General features: G+C 52.4%; 1 protein-coding gene across 4 annotated transcripts in view; it reads left to right on the forward strand.

The window, feature by feature from the left end:
• The window catches only part of HSPA12A (heat shock protein family A (Hsp70) member 12A), a 159,681-nt gene that overhangs the window by 86,086 nt on the left and 57,728 nt on the right, over positions 1–15,867 (forward strand). Inside the window, exon 1 of one of the 4 annotated variants that reach the window (XM_030839376.2) lies at positions 4,996–5,186. The exons of 2 other annotated variants lie outside the window; for them this stretch is intronic. In XM_030839376.2, coding sequence (XP_030695236.1) covers positions 5,144–5,186 — 43 coding nt within the window. In that variant the 5' untranslated portion in view covers positions 4,996–5,143. Of the gene's footprint in view, positions 1–4,995; positions 5,187–15,867 lie in introns of those variants that run through there. One more of the 4 variants, XM_070043901.1, reaches the window with a different exon arrangement.

Below are 15,867 nucleotides of genomic sequence, written 5' to 3' on the forward strand. Positions count from 1 at the left end.
CGTGTTGAGCCCTTTTCACAGTGGGCGGTGGGTGCAGGTGACAGGGTATCCTGGCTGCCTGGTGGAGTAGTTAGCTGGGTGGGCCTCTGGGCTTGGGCTTCCATTTGCATGAATTGACATTGGAGGGGGGAGGGTACGTCTTTGTTTGGACCAAAGAACAAAGAGGGAGGCTGTTGGCGGGAGGTGTCTGTGGACTGCTGGGTGAAGAGGATCCTGGAGAGGATGAGAAAGGTGAGGGCCTGAAGCTTGAGGAGGCTGCTTTCCTTTAACATTTAACTGTCTGTTCAGGTACTATGCCAGAGTCTGGGAGCTACAAATGTGGCCGTGGCCCACCTACCCTTGGGGAGCTGCAGCTACAGGGGGAGATGGGCAGCCTAAAGTTGGAACAACCCGAGAACAACCCAAGTTCTCATCTCAGAGTTCTAGTGTCAGCTCTGCGGCTTCTTAACTAGGTGGGCCTTGGTATTGTCATCTATACAGTGGGTTAATAATAACACTGACCCCTGAGTTGTGATAGGTGCTAGGACAGGGACGCTTGGGGAGTCAGGTGCAGAGGACAGAGGAGGGCCTCATGCTGTCTTGGAGGGCTTCCTGGAAGAAGTGCCGTCTAAGCTGAGACCTGGGGGAGGCGAGAGGTTTACCTGGCAAGATGAGTGGAGAATGGGCTCCCAGTGGAGGTGTGGGCTTTTGGGAACCTGAGGACAGACCCATGTGGCTGGAGTGACCAGCATGAGGGGACTGGAAGGTGGTGACTTGGTTCTGGCCTGGGCCTCTTTTGGGGACTCAAGTGTCCAGCTGAGATCTGAAATTGGTACTGGTGGGGCGGGGCATCCTCACTGCCGCCGTGGCCGAGGGTGGAGAAGAAATTGTACGGCGGGTGCTGTGGGACACCCACAGGGAGCACTGCGGGGAGGAGGTTTGGAGGGGAGCTGGAGGAGACTTGCTGCCGAGTGACCTCCCACAAATCTGGACCTGACTTGCCCTGAAACGGCTGAGAGAGCCCCCGGAGTCATGGTAACGTCCCGATGGCGGGCTTGGTCCATCTTGCTGGGCAAAGCCTGTTGTGTTTTGGTTTCACTGACTGAGTCAGTCCATCCACCATCAAGCATTTATTGAGTGCCTGCCATGTGCCAGGTACTGTTCTGGTCACTGGGATAGAGAGGTGAGCACCAGAGTCCGAGATCCTATACTCATGGAGCTTAACTCCTAGTGGGGAGGGGCAGCGGCCTCAGATGGAATGGTCTGCGAAGGTGCCAGTACCTTCCTAGGCACTGGGAGGGAGGGGCAAGGCCCGTGATGCTCTTGGGGACTGTGACCAATGAGAGCAGCGGCCCTGAGGTGGGGCCAGTTTGGCAGGCTCAGATGGGTGACCTGTGCTTGAGGGAGGGGAGAGCTGAAGGAGTGAGAGTCAAGAGGCGTCAGGAGGCCAGTTCACGTAGGATCTGGTAGCAGCAGAAGGGTTGTGGCAGCTGTTAGGGAAGAGACCATGGGCATCAAAGGAGGATGGAGGGAGCCCTTCCTGATGTCCAGTGACAAGAGATGGGCCTGGCCCTGAATCCCAGCTCTGCTACTAATAGCCTGAGGAAGCCAAGCAGGTGCCTCAACCTCCGTGTGCTTCCATGTCCTCTCCCGTAAAACAGCAAGGGCTACTGCGACAATTCGGTGAGACGGTGCGTGTAGACCATCCCAGCACCTGGCTTGCTGAGCATGTGCTCACCAGGGCGATTCTTAACTCCTGTGATGATTATTAACGCCACGAGGGCAAACCCAAGGCAGGGTGTGCCTCGCCTTTCATGCTCCCTGAAAATCGGAGCTGTCTGCTCTCTGCCCACGGCAGGGCCTGCATGTCATTGCTCATCTGCCTCACATGCTCTCCTGTCACTACAGCTGGGGGTCAGGGGAGAGGGAAGATGGTGCCCAAGGCCTTTCCACAGCAGGTGGTAGGAGGGCGAGGGCTGTGGGCTTCCTGCTGGTTCTGACAGGCTGCCAAGGCCGAGGTCTTGACACCGGGGGTCAGGACCCTGATGGGTGGGGACAGGGTGCCATAAGGACACTGAGGAGGGGCACCCAGGCCAGAATGGGAGTGCAGGGAAGGCTTCCTGGACTGAGGAGGCCCATGCTGAGTTCTCCAGGTTGCTGGCGGTAGCAGGATGAGGGGAGGAGTGGTCCAAACCTCAAATGCATTTTAAGGTGTTTGAAATCCCAGCATAAGAGAGACAGGGGTGGGCGGGAGGGATTGAAAGAAGTCGTAGGGGAGAGATGGAGCTGGAGAGGTGGGCAGGGCAGACTGGATTCCCAAAGAATGGACTGAGGGGGCAGGACAGGAACCAGAGGTCCGACCAGTGAGGGGACCCTGCAGACCCGCAGGCAGTGAGAGCTGATGGGGCCTGGACCAGGAGGTGGCCGTGAAGACAGAGAGATCAACTGGGCAACACTTGACTTGGAGATTGAATAAATTTGGATGGATGCAGAGAGAGCATTGAAAACTGATGCCCAGGTGTGTGGCTTGGCGACTGGAGGGTGGCGCTGCCTTTACTGAGACCAGGCACCCAGGAGGGAGGGCAGGAGAGGATGAGCCGGGCCTTGGTTGAGTGGGAAGGGCTTGGGAAGCACCCTGGGGAGAACTTCAGTAGGTCTGGAGCCCTGGAGGAAAGTCCAGCCCTGGGTGTAGAGGTGGGCTTCCCTGCAGATAGACGGTGGAGCCTCCTGAGTACTGGGCGGCAGACAGTGTAGAGGGAGGAGAAAAAGAGAGGTGTGTGAGTATGCAGAATACCGTGGGAGCCTGGGGGTGCGGGGCAGTGTCCTAGGTGTCCTTGGGCTGATGGCTTTGGACTGGGCCCTTGAAGGATGTCTGGATGTGGGCAGGTGGAGGAGGGAAGTGAAGGGGGTGCCAAACGTGGAGATAGAGGCAGCTTGTGACCATGGGCGAGGAAGGCTGGTGGAGGAAAGGCTTCTTGGGAAAGAGACTATAGAAGAGGAAGGGTGGGCTCACTAGTATTGTGAAACGTGTTGCATGTCTCTCTGAAAGAGTCAGGGCTTTTTCCCATAGATGAGGGAAGCCCAGCATGGTTTTGAGCACAAGAGAGACTCAATCAGAACCATGTTTAACAGAAAGCTCTTTCTGGCATCACTGCCTAGGCATGTGTCCATGTGACACTGATGCTCAGTGGAGAGAGTGCTGGTGACTGTCCCTGCCCTCTCATATTCCACTCCAGGGAGCCTCAGCCCGGCCATCTTCACGCAATGGAGACATATGAGCTGAACCGGGAAGGCAGCTCTCGGGTTGATGCGGGGCCAGTGGCGGCCCTTCTACTCTTCATCCTGAGCCTGCTCATCCAGGTTGTCACCTGGACCGCTGCCTCAGCCCTTCCTCTTGCCTGTGTTTGGGTGCTACATGCTCTTGGCCTCCAGACCATCTCCTGGGTCTGCCTCTGAGCAAGCAAGCCACCTTGGTAAGGAGAGGGCGCTCTGTAGGAAGACACTGTTCTCTACTCTGGAAGCCCCCCTTCCATATGCCCCTACTGCCCACTGCCCCACCCAACTGGCCATTGTCCACTTTTTAAAAAGCTTATGACTTAATAATATCTAATACTTGTTGGACTGCATATCACGCGCCAGACCCCAAGTGAAACATATTACACGCATCATCTCATCTAGTCGTCTTCAGTCTTAGGAAGTGGGTTCTCCTGTCGTACCCATTTCACAGATGAAAATATTAAGGCTCGGAGAGGTTAAATAACTTGCCCGTGGTCTCACACACAGTCAGAGACTGTACATTTGGGATTTTTAATGCAGGCAGATAGACGAAGTTCATCCTTTTAACTCATCACCCAGACCATTACCCTCTGAGCAGACCCCAGTCTCTGGGCTCTCCCTGTAGCCCTCTGCCCATCCCCTCTTCCATAAACGGGCTGCACGATTACACCTCCCCTAAATGCCCTTTTGGAGTTGTGGCCCATCTCAAGGCAGAGGGAAAGCTGGTGGTTTTGACCTAGGTGGGGATTCCAGCCTGGGCACTTACTTGCTGTGTGTGTTCTTGGAATCGTCACTTAACACCCTCAAACCTCAGTTTTCTTATCTGCAAAATGGGGGCCTCTGGTCCCCAACTCTAAGAGTTATTCGGAGAAAGTGAGATAAGGCTCTTAAGCTCTTAGCATAGTGTCAGGCACAAGGGAAGGATCCAGTGACTGTGATCATTAGAATGTTATCACGGCCCTGGTTGCCTCTTTGCACAGCGGACTCAGAAGCCACCTGGCCAGGACCGAACAGGTGCCCATGGCACGTGTGTGGTGGAGCCAGAGGACAGGGAGAATGAATCACTGACCTCCCAAGCCCTGAATTATTAACGTCGTTATTCTCAGACTTGTAAGGAGGGCCCGGGTGGGAGCCCATATATGGAAGGCTCCACGCAGCCTCCGCAGCAAGCGCCTCCCGGGTCCCGAGTTGCCATGGAGTCCGGCAGGCGGCCTGGAGGCGGACGCCCGCGTCGGTGCCCACAGCACCGCCCCGGCGCAGGTCCTCGGTCTGCGGCCCGAGCGCTGGCCGCGCCGGGTTCCGCCTTTGCGCGGGTCCTTGACCGCTCCTCTGGGACCCTAGGGGAGAGAAATAAACTGGAGCGGGCGTCCTCTGGAGAGTGGGGTGCGTGTGCAGTGCTTGCTGTAGGGCTTCAGCCCCCGGCCGTTCCAAAGGTCTGGCGCGTAGCGGGGCCGAGGGGGCCTGAAATCCAGTCCCCGCCGCTCGCCCATCCGAGTGCCCTGTGCGCGCCTGCTTCCGGCCGGCTGGCGAGCCCCCGGGCCCGGGCCGCGCCACCACCCGGGGTGCGGCCGCCTCGGGGGTGAGCCCTGGAGAGGAGGGGCCCGGCTAGGCGCGGCGGGTCCGGGAGGGAGGACCCGGGGCTCTCCGGCTGGGCCGGACGCCGCGCCTTCCTTCCCAAGCGGGCCGGCTGGGCGGGGCGGGGCGCGGGGCGGGCCCTGGAGGAGCACGGGGAGGAGCCCGAGCTGCGGCGGCGGCCGCGTCAGAACAGTGCTCCTGCTACCCGGCGGCTCAGACCCGGCCCGAGCGCCCGCGGAGAACACGGACAGGGACCTGCACGGCCACGGGCGCTGCGCCGGAGGCTCCTCTCGCGGGCGGGGGCTGCGCTACCATGGCGGACAAGGAGGTCGGCGGCAGCGACACTGGGCCCCGAGGTGAGCGCAGCGTGCGGGTCCTGCGGCTGCGGCGGGGCGGGCGGAGGAAGGGATGAGGCGCGCTCGGCGCCCCGCAGTCCCCTCGCGGGCCACGGAAAAGTAGGCGCCCCCACTCCATCCTTCCCTAGCAGGCAGGGCCGGGGTCAGCACCGCGGCGGGGCCGGGAGTCCAGGGGGCCAAGGGTGGCCCGCTGGTCACGTGCTCCGCTCCCAGCTGGGGTGCGGACACTGCGGCGAGGACCGCAGCCCCCGCCCGGACACCCCACTGTCCCCGCCGCGGGATGTCGCCTGCGGCGGGGGCCCAATGCACGTCTGGGTGAGGACCCTCCCCCATGTCCGTCCCCTGCGTGCTATGCGGGGACGCCCACGCTGGCCATTTAAACGGCCGGCCTCGGGGTGACCCGGTGTCCCCAGCGGCTCATTTTCGTGACTCAGCGAGGCGGGGGTGGGCACCAGGGGGAGTCAGAGATTTGGACCTGTTCTCTCACCCGGACAGATGCACCCGGAGTGGCGGCTGTAGCTCCGGGCCGAACTGCATCTCACTCTACATCCCCGCCCACCCCCGGGGATTCTCTGGGCTGAGGAGGAGGGAAGCGGCGGGGGCTCCTCTATCCCTTCTTCCCCGGGCTTGGGGGGAGGAGACGGCGCCCAGTGCAGGGGGCAGACGCTCGCATTTAGCAAATGTGCCAGGGCCGCTTTCTTTGGGAAGCGTGGTTCAGGCTCAGAAAGTGGGGGGAGGGAGGGTAAGGAGCGAGACTGGACCTGGGAGTGGGGGAAAGAGGAGGGGCAGCTCTTGGATCCCAGGGCTATAAATCATGGCTTTCGCCAGCAGAGGGGACAGGCTGGCCAGGATTGTGGGTCCCAAGTGGGGAAAGTTGGGCGCACGAAGGATGCCGCGCGTCCCTGACCTGCAGGGCCTTGGCAGTAGCAGCTGCTGGAGGGGAGCGTGGCCCGGGGGCTTCCTCCGGAGCGACAAGGCAAGCCTCCTAGCGGGGACGAAATTAAATGCCTAGGGCGTAAGGGAAATTCGTCCAGGAAAGGAGCGCTCGGCTGTGCGGGGACCCCACTGGAGATGGGGAAACTGATTCAGGTGGCAGCACAACCACCACGAGAAGTGTACTCACAGTCTTGCTGTCTGTGGCCGCGTCCCCTCGCCCTCTGATGAGCTCGGAGTCGCACCTGCCCCCTCCCCAGCCCATTGTTCCTGCGGATCTGGGAGGTGCCTCCCGACACAGCACTGCAGTGGTGGGGGAGTGCTGGGGGGAGGGGGAGATCCTGACAAGGCTCATTCCTGGAAGGGACGTGGAGAGTCCAGGCGGGGCCTAAATACAGCATCTCGAATCTGCCCCCCTCTCCTGCCCTTCCTCAGCTGGCAAACACGGGCAGTGGGCTGGAGGCTGTCTTTGTCTGAACATCACTCAGCAACTGGATTGATTTATCTTTTCCCCACCCTTTAAATTGGAAAAAAAAAAAAGTAGGATGATAGGGAGGAACATCAGAACTGCTAAGGATTGCTAAAGCTTAAGTTAGTGAAGCAGTTTCTTGCCTCTTATGTTAGAACAGTGGGTGGCTATATCCAGTGCAAGGTTGGCCATAGGATTTGTCAAATCAGAAGAGTGAGCAACGATGTGTACCAGCCTCCTCCCCCGCTTTGTCTAGAAAAATGGAATTCAGCACCCCTACCCTGCACACACTCACAGGGGCACTGTGTAGTTGTCTCTTCTCAGGCTGAGAGAGCTCCCCATCCAGAATGGGGAGACATGCGGGGTGTGCTGGGCTACCTGCCACTGCTGCCTGCATCTATTCTAGAGTGTTTCTTCACTTCCAGTGATCTGTGGTTCCAGGCATGCTGTGACAATTCCAGGCACATGGACTTGGGACACAGAGCAGGCTGTCCCTGGCAGCTCACTGCTTCTCTCTGGCCTCCATCCCTTCATCTATAAAATGAGAGATATTAATAGTATCTCATAGGAGCTGAGCCTGCTCACCCACCATCTAACACATCTATTTCTAAGGTTTCCTCATTGCATATTCTGTGCTGGGCAATGAACATGCATTATTTTATTTTTTAAAGCCACACAAGAAACCTGGTACCAGCATTGCCCCTTTACTGGGTAGGAAATCTAAACATAGGTTGAATGACCTATCCAAGGTCACATATCTAGTGAGTATTGATTTGGACCTAGGCACATGGACTTGGGACACAGAGCAGGCTGTCCTGATTCCAGGGCTCCAGCCCTTCACCACCATCCTGCACAGCCCCGTGGGCCAGTGATTACCATTCTGTTAGGGACATAAAAATGATTGTTCTTCAGGGGATTATTTCAAGGATTCTCTCGGTGCCAGAGGCATCAAAATGGGATGGGACTTGTGAGCAGTGGGCACCCCGGGGGGTGGGGTATGCTAGAAGGGATGGCCACAAAGCTATAAAACTTCTCCCAGTAAATCAAGAGGGGGACGTGCCTGTGAAACAAGAATGGCAGGTTGGTGGTCACTGAAGCTGGGTGGCGGGTACCTGATGGTTCATTACTGTTCCATTTGCTTTGTATGTGTTTGCAAATTTCGTTAATAGAACATTTAAATTAGTTACTTTATAAAATCAGAAGGTCCACCCTTTAACCCCTGGAGCTTTGGACCAAAAAGGCTGAGATGACCCTCAGGCTTGCCCCCACCAACACCTGAGTTGGTTGACATGTGGAGCCCTAGAAGGATGAGGTCAACTGGGGGGCTGGCGTGGTTCAGGCTGGACTAGCTCCTGTGGTGACCGAGTCAGGACTAGGTGTGGGCAGTGGAAACCAGGTCATTTGCTCCAGGGTTGGGGGAGGGTAAGGAGAGGCACAGCAGGCAGGGGTTTTGCCTGGGTTGGGGGTACCTCCAGAAGCAGTGCTTTGGGCTTTGGAGATGGGATTCTTACCATCCTGGCAGATAATTGTAATAAAAAATAAACATTTTAAATTGTGACGTTTATTGAGGACTTAGTTTGTATTGAAATCTGAGAATACTGAATTATCTCACTTAGCCCTGGTCACATTTGTTATTGGATGAATGACTCTAGGAAGGGGCACTTTCACCCCTATTTCACTGAGGAGAAAGCTGCCAGGCCAGCGTGGCACATCTGGAAACGGGCTGAGTGAGGGTTAGGAGGTGGTCTCGCAGCATGTGCTGGGCCCTCCGGGAGTTGTGCTGAGCATCTGCATGAATGAGTGCATGACTAATAGAGCGTGGCTGCCCCACTTTCCTGTGGCCACTGAACTCCGGATGGGCGTGGAAGGGTACTGGTTGTGGCTCCCAAAGGAGCCAGGAAAAAGTCGAAGTGATGCTCTGGGTATCGCTAGTTAGGGCGGTGGCCATGGGATCCACTTGCATGTCCACACCTGCCTTGCAGCTCTGTCCCCTGTCACCGTGATGCACCCCTGTGCGTGTCTCCTGCGTTTTCCATCTCCTTCGTTTCCCAGAGCCCTGTCATCTTCTGTGGCCCTCATGCAGTTCCCCCTGTCTGGAACATCCTCACTTTCTCTAGCAAACTCCTGCTCATCCTTCAAAACTCAGCTCAGGTATCACTTCTCAGGAAGCCTTCCTGGACTCCTCCATCTGGATGAGATCCTGCCTGTGTGGGGCAAAGCCTTTGGTGCTAACCATGGCTAATCCCAACTAGCGTTCATTCCGGTTTCCTATGGGAATATCCCACTGACTCCCCCAACAGCCCCATGAGGTTGGTGTTATTATTACCCCATTTTGCTGATGCGGCAGTTGAGGCCTTTGAGAAATTTTGTAACTTTTCCCAGCCAATGAATCTCTTCACCCAGCCAATGAATGCTGGAGATGGGGTATGAATTGGTCATGGAGCTTAAAAGATTGTGCTCTTTCTCTCACTCACTTTTCTCCCAGCAGGGGCAGGGACTGTGTCTTGCATTTCCATACTTTTAGGGAGGCACATAGTAGGTGCTCAATAATTGTCCTACTGTGTGTTGAGTGAATCTCAGTCAGCAAACTGTGAGGGAGTACAGCAGTGGGGAATGGCATCCACATCCTGCCCACTCCACAGGGAAGTGGCGCTTCTAGAAACGCTGATGCTCAGGAGTGGGCGGAAGCTGGAGGGGGAGGTGGGTGGGGTTCAGTCAATCGCTGAAGAGATGCGACTTTGATTCCAACAAGGCTTTGAGTGACGACTCAATCTTGTGGGGGTGAAGTGCTCTCTTCGCATAAATAAGCCTCTTTGGTGAGAGAGAAAGCTTCTTTATTATCGCTGCGCATAATTAGAATGGCAGGGAGGAACCAGCGGTTTAATGAATAAGCAGCATGTGGCAGGGAGCGATCGCCTCCCACCCGGGCCCCCGCAGCGGGCTCTGCAAATCCCTGCTGTGTTATGTTTATTGCAAATGACTCCCAGTCCTGCTCTTGGTCCAGATGTGCACTAGAGGTGCGGAGGGCTGGAGGAGCAAAGTGGCTTTGGAGCCCAAAGACTGCGGGTCAGCTCCACCTAAGGTTTCCTTGCCTGGTCTGTGAAAGGGGTGCATGATGCCTGCTGGGTGTGTTGTGGGAACAGTGAAGATAACGGATGGGCAGGAAACTGTTTTGAATGCTTTTGAACACCTTTCCCCATCTTTGCAGAGTCCACTGGTGGGAAGCAAGAATGAGGGCAGCTGTCATCCAGAAATGGTCCTGGAGTGGGTGGTGTCAGGAGCCACACTTTTTTTGTTGTTGTTTTTGTTTTTTTGCGGTACGCGGGCCTCTCACTGTTGTGGCCTCTGCCGTTGCGGAGCACAGGCTCCGGACGCGCAGGCTCAGCGGCCATGGCTCACGGGCCCAGCCGCTCCGTGGCACGTGGGATCTTCCCGGACCGGGGCACGAACCCGTGTCCCCTGCATCGGCAGGCGGACTCTCAACCACTGCGCCACCAGGGAAGCCCTAGGAGCCACACTTTTTGGCCACTGGACATTCCCTGGGGTTAGTTACCACAGTGGTTCTTAATCCTGGCTGCCTGTTAGAAGCATTTGGAGAGTGTTTTAAAATTCCTGGTGCCCAGGCCTCATCCCAGAACTATTATATCAGGACCTCTTTGGGAGAGTGGCCAAGTTTGAGAATCACTGAGTTTTCACATGTCTGCATTTCAGACTTGGGACCTTAGCACGTGGGAGTGGAGGGGAGGGAGCGGACACGGTCCACTCCCTGGTGCTGGACTGTCTGAGTCACCGGGGAGTCTTAAGCAGCAGCCCTGTGTTAAATACTTCACCTGTCTCATCTCATTAAATCTTCACAAGTACTCCACGAAGTGGCTGATTTTACACAGGGGGAAACTGAGGCTGAGTGGAATTAAATGCATCCCCCCGGTGACCTAGCTCTTGGGGCTGGTGCTAGCACAGAGCTCAGGGCTGTCAGGAAAGCCTCCTCAGGCACCTCTTATCCTCAGGGAACTGCTTCTCCGTCTGTCTTTAGCTACTTGAGGTTCCCCTTTTTTGTACCGACCACCCAAACTATAATGTATTATTTAAAAAATTGACCTACTGTTTTTCTTTAATGCACTTATTTTAAGAGTCTTATTTATATCACTTCCATAAATAGAAAACCTGTATCATTTCCACAAACAGAAGGTAACCATAGCCCAAATGCATGGAACCCACATGAAGTTAGTACTTTAGACAGATCCTGCTGCCTGCAGAAGGTTTTCTGCTGAGGCTGCGCTCTGGGTCCAGAGGGAGACTAGAGCGTTTTAGAGGAGGTCAAGGACATGGGAGCAGCAGACTCTTTCATGGAATCAGGCTCAAGAGGGTCTTGAACAGGAAGGGAAAAGCTTTAGGAATCACCTGGGGGGAGGTCATTAAAATTCTCATTCCCAGATTTTCTGGAATTAGACCCATCAGGGAAATGGGGCCTGGGGATATATTTGCAAAGCCTATCAATGAGTCTTATAATTGGTCGAGAATTAGTGTGAAACGTGACTGCCTGGTCCCTGGTCCACCAGGGGAATGGGACCCTCCCTCTGGGGATCCCTGCACTAACTAGAGTGCGCCGCTCTGGGTTGGCCAGGTGGGGAAGAGAGAATGTTCCAATAGGATTTTACAGGGACACTCAGCTTGGATTCCAATCCTAGCTTCACTACTTATCAGCAATGGGATTCTGGGCAATTTACTTACTCCCCCCCACCTCAGTTTCCTCATCTGTAAAGTGGGAATAGCCTATGCACCCATCCCAGAGTGGATTTTATTTACTCCCATAACCCCTGCTAAGTGCTGAGTACACTTCCTGGCTCATGGTGAGTACTTGCTGTTGTCCACTATTATTGTTTATTATGATGAATCCTGTGGATGGAGATAGGGCAGTTTTCAGAGGCTGCATTTCGTCCAGGAGGCTCAGAGGAAAGAAGGGCTGGACGAGATCCCACTGCTGGGAAGGGGCAGACACAACCTGAGCCTCAGGCGCCCGGGTTCTTGTCCAGCAGGCCCAGGTCTTTATTTAATTAATTAATTTATTTAACATCTTTATTGGAGTATAATTGCTTTACGATGGTGTGTTAGTTTCTGCTGTATAACAAAGTGAATCAGCTATACGTAAACATATATCCCCATATCTCTGCTTCTCCCTCCCACCCTCCCTATCCCACCCCTCTAGGTGGACACAAAGCACCGAGCGGATCTCCCTGTGCTATGCAGCTGCTTCCCACTAGCTATCTAGTTTACATTTGGTAGTGTGTATATGTCCATGCCACTCTCTCACTTCGTCCCAGCTTACCCTTCCCCCTCCCTGTGTCCTCAAGTCCACTCTGTATGTCTGCATCTTTATTCCTGTCCTGCCCTTAGGTTCTTCAGAACCATTTTTTTTTTACATTCCATATATATGTGTTAGCATACGGTATTTGTTTTTCTCTTTCTGACTTACTTCACTCTGTATGACAGTCTCTAGGTCCATCCACCTCACTACAAATAACTCAATTTCATTTCTTTTTATGGCTGAGTAATATTCCATTGTATATATATGCCACATCTTCTTTATCCATTCATCTGTTGATGGACACTTAGGTTGCTTCCATGTCCTAGCTATTGTAAATAGAGCTGCCATGAACATTGTGGTACATGACTCTTTTTGAATTATGGTTTTCTCAGGGTATATGGCCAGTAGTGGGCTTGCTGGGTCATATGGTAGTTCTATTTCTAGTTTTTTAAGGACCCTCCATACTGTTCTCCATAGTGGCTGTACCAATTTACATTCCCACCAACAGTGCAGGAGGGTTCCCTTTTCTCCAAACCCTCTCCAGGATTTATTGTTTGTAGATTTTTTGATGATGACCATTCTGACTGGTGCGAGGTGATACGTCATGGTAGTTTTGATTTGCATTTCTCTAATGATTAGTGATGTTGAGCATCCTTTCATGTGTTTGTTGGCAATCTGTATATCTTCTTTGGAGAAATGTCTACTTAGGTCTCTTCTGCCCATTTTTGGATTGCGTTGTTTGTTTTTTGATATTGAGCTGCATGAGCTGCTTGTATATTTTGGAGATTAATCCTCTGTCAGTTGCTTCATTTGCAAATATTTTCTCCCATTCTGAGGGTTGTCTTTTTGTCTTCTTTATGCTTTCCTTTGCTGTGCAAAAGCTTTTAAGTTTCATTAGGTTCTATTTGTTTATTTTTGTTTTTCTTTCCATTTCTCTAGGAGGTGGGTCAAAAAGGATCTTGCTGTGATTTATGTCATAGAGTGTTCTGCCTGTGTTTTCCTCTAAGAGTTTTATAGTGTCTGGCCTTACATTTAGGTCTTTAATCCATTTTGAGTTTATTTTTGTGTATGGTGTTAGGAAGTGTTCTAATTTCATTCTTTTACATGTAGCTGTCCAGTTTTCCCAGCACCACTTATTGAAGAGGCTGTCTTCATTGTATATTCTTGCCTCCTTTATCAAAGATAAGGTGACCATATGTGTGTGAATTTATCTCTGGGCTTTCTATCCTGTTCCATTGATCTATAGTTCTGTTTTTGTGCCAGTACCATACTGTCTTGATTACTGTAGCTTTGTAGTATAGTCTGAAGTCCAGGAGCCTGATTCCTCCAGCTCCGTTTTTCTTTCTCAATATTGCTTTGGCTATTCAGGGTCTTTTGTGTGTCCATACAAATTGTGAAATTTTTTGTTGTAGTTCTGTGAAAAATGCCATTGGTAGTTTGATAGGGATTGCATTGAATCTGTAGATTGCTTTGGGTAGTACAGTCATTTTCACATTGTTGATTCTTTCAATCCAAGAACATGGTATATCTCTCCATCTGTTTGTATCATCTTTAATTTCTTTCATCAGTGTCTTACAGTTTTCTGCATACAGGTCTTTGTCTCCTTAGGTAGGTTTATTCCTAGGTATTTTATTCTTTTTGTTGCAGTGGTAGATGGGAGCGTTTCCTTAATTTCTCTTTCAGATTTTTCATCATTAGTGTATAGGAATGCAAGAGATTTCTGTGCATTGATTTTGTATCCTGCTACTTTACCAAATTCATTGATTAGCTCTAGTAGTTTTCTGGTAGCATCTTTAGGATTCTCTCTATATAGTATCATGTCATCTGCAAACAGTGACAGTTTTACTTCTTCTTTTCTGATTTGGATTCCTCTTATTTCTTTTTCTTCTCTGATTGCTGTGGCTAAAACTTCCAAAACTATGTTGAATAATAGTGGTGAGAGTGGGCAACCTTGTCTTGTTCAGACCCAGGTCTTTAGAGGAGAGCTGGTGTCTCAGGATGCTGACCCTGCTTGGCTCTCACTTAGCCCTTTGCCGAGCCTCTGAGCTCCACGATGGATTTCTGACTTGGGCACCAGTGGGGTTCAAGGTCTCTTTGCATACCTGAGCTCTATCCAGGGCTGCCCAACCTCTGCCCTCAGTGGACTTCCAGACCACCATCGGAAAGACTTGGCCCGCCGTGATAACACCCCAGATCTGGAGCTTTGCAGATTCTGCTCTGAGCTCTGCCAGGACCACCCTCCTTTTCCAGCCTTGACGGTGACCTGGCAGCTGTAGATGTCAGGAGGGGCCAACAGCTGCTCCACAGCGCCCCTTCTGGGGAACCGTGACCTGCAGAGTATGCACCTTGATTTTAGTCCACTTATCTTTAGGGTGGCCATGTGTCTGGGTTTGCCGGGACAGTTCTGCTCTATGCCTCTTGCCCCAGTGAAAGCATTAATAGTGACTCCGTTCACTTTCTCAGTATCTCAATTTGGAAGATAAATTATGTGGTCGTGCTACTTATCTCTGTCCTCTTCTCAGCCATCTGGGCCTCAAGTGGGATGAAGGAGGCAGGAGGGTGTGTGGTTAAACTCGAGCTTTTGCTTCTGACGCTTCTAGGTTCAGATGTGTTTAACATCTGGGTGTAACATTGCTGTGCCTCAGTTTCTTCTGCTGTAAATAAGGATGAAAAATAATCCTGCTTCACTGGGGTGTTGTGACTATTAAGTGAGAGACAGTATGTCCAGGGCTGGGCATGAGCCTGGTACCTAGACGGGGCTCAGTAAATGGCTGTAATTGATTATTATCATTGTTGGTTTGACTTGGGAGATGTAATGGTTAAATGTGGGGTCTGGAGTCAGACTGCCTGGGCTCAGCTGTGGGCTGTGTCGTTTACCTGTTCTGTGGCCCTAGCGAGTTACTTAACCTCTTAAAGACTCAGTTTTCTCATCTGTAAAATATGGATTGTAATAGTCTTCTTCATATGGTTTTTGTGAGGATTAAATGAGTTTGTACAAGAAAAGCACTTAGAACAGAGCCACAAAGTAGACACTAAATTAACGTTGGCTGTTATTATTAGCTGTTTTTGTTATACGGATAAAAGTTCCAAGTTAACGTTCTTGTAGTCAGGAGGAATTCTCCAGTGTATTAGTTTCCTACTGCTGTTGTAAAAATGATCGCAAACTCAGTGGCATAAAACAACACAACTGTATTATCTTACAGTTTGGAGGTTGGAAGTAATTCCAAACTGGGTCTCATCGGTCTAAAGTCAAGGTGCTGGCAGAGCTGTGTTCCTTCTGGAGGCTCTAGGGGAGAACCCGCCTCCTCGCATTTTCCAGCCTCTAGAGGTCACCTGCATTCCTCGGCTCTCGGCCCCTTCTTCCGTCTTCAAAGTGCATCACTCCAATCTCTGCTTCCATTGTCACATCTTCCCCTGACTCTGCCCCTCCTACCTCCTCTTTTAAGGACCCTTGTATAAGGATCTCTTATTAGGCCCACCCGGATAATCCAGGATAATCTCCCTCTTTCAAGATCCTTAATTCAATCACATCTGCAAAATCCTTTTTTCATATACTCATGGGTTCCAGGGGTTAGAACACAGGCACATTTGGGGTGGGCGGCGCGTTTTTCAGCCTACCACAGTCAGAAAGATTTAGGTGCGTTGGTTACAGAGTCTTCCGCCTCCCCCAGGAGCAGTGTGAATGTTGGGAACTGTTCTCCTCTGTGTTTTACATCTGTCGGGTTCCTCTCGAACCTGCTGCATGATGCCTTCCTAGAGTTTGGGCTGTTGGTCAGCCCTTGGCTTTTAATCAATCCTGGTAGGGTCTTTGGAGACACTGCCACTTTTGGGGCTGGATTAGATCCTTCTTAGGGGCCTATGGAATCATTGAGACCTGAATCAAAGGTTTATTGGCTCCCAAGTGGGGGAAACTATTAAATTAATAAAGAATTAGTGAACTGTCTACAAAATATCACATTGTATCTGCTTCTGCT

The sequence above is a fragment of the Globicephala melas genome, chromosome 16, assembly GCF_963455315.2.
Source record: "Globicephala melas chromosome 16, mGloMel1.2, whole genome shotgun sequence".
Taxonomy (NCBI): domain Eukaryota; kingdom Metazoa; phylum Chordata; class Mammalia; order Artiodactyla; family Delphinidae; genus Globicephala; species Globicephala melas.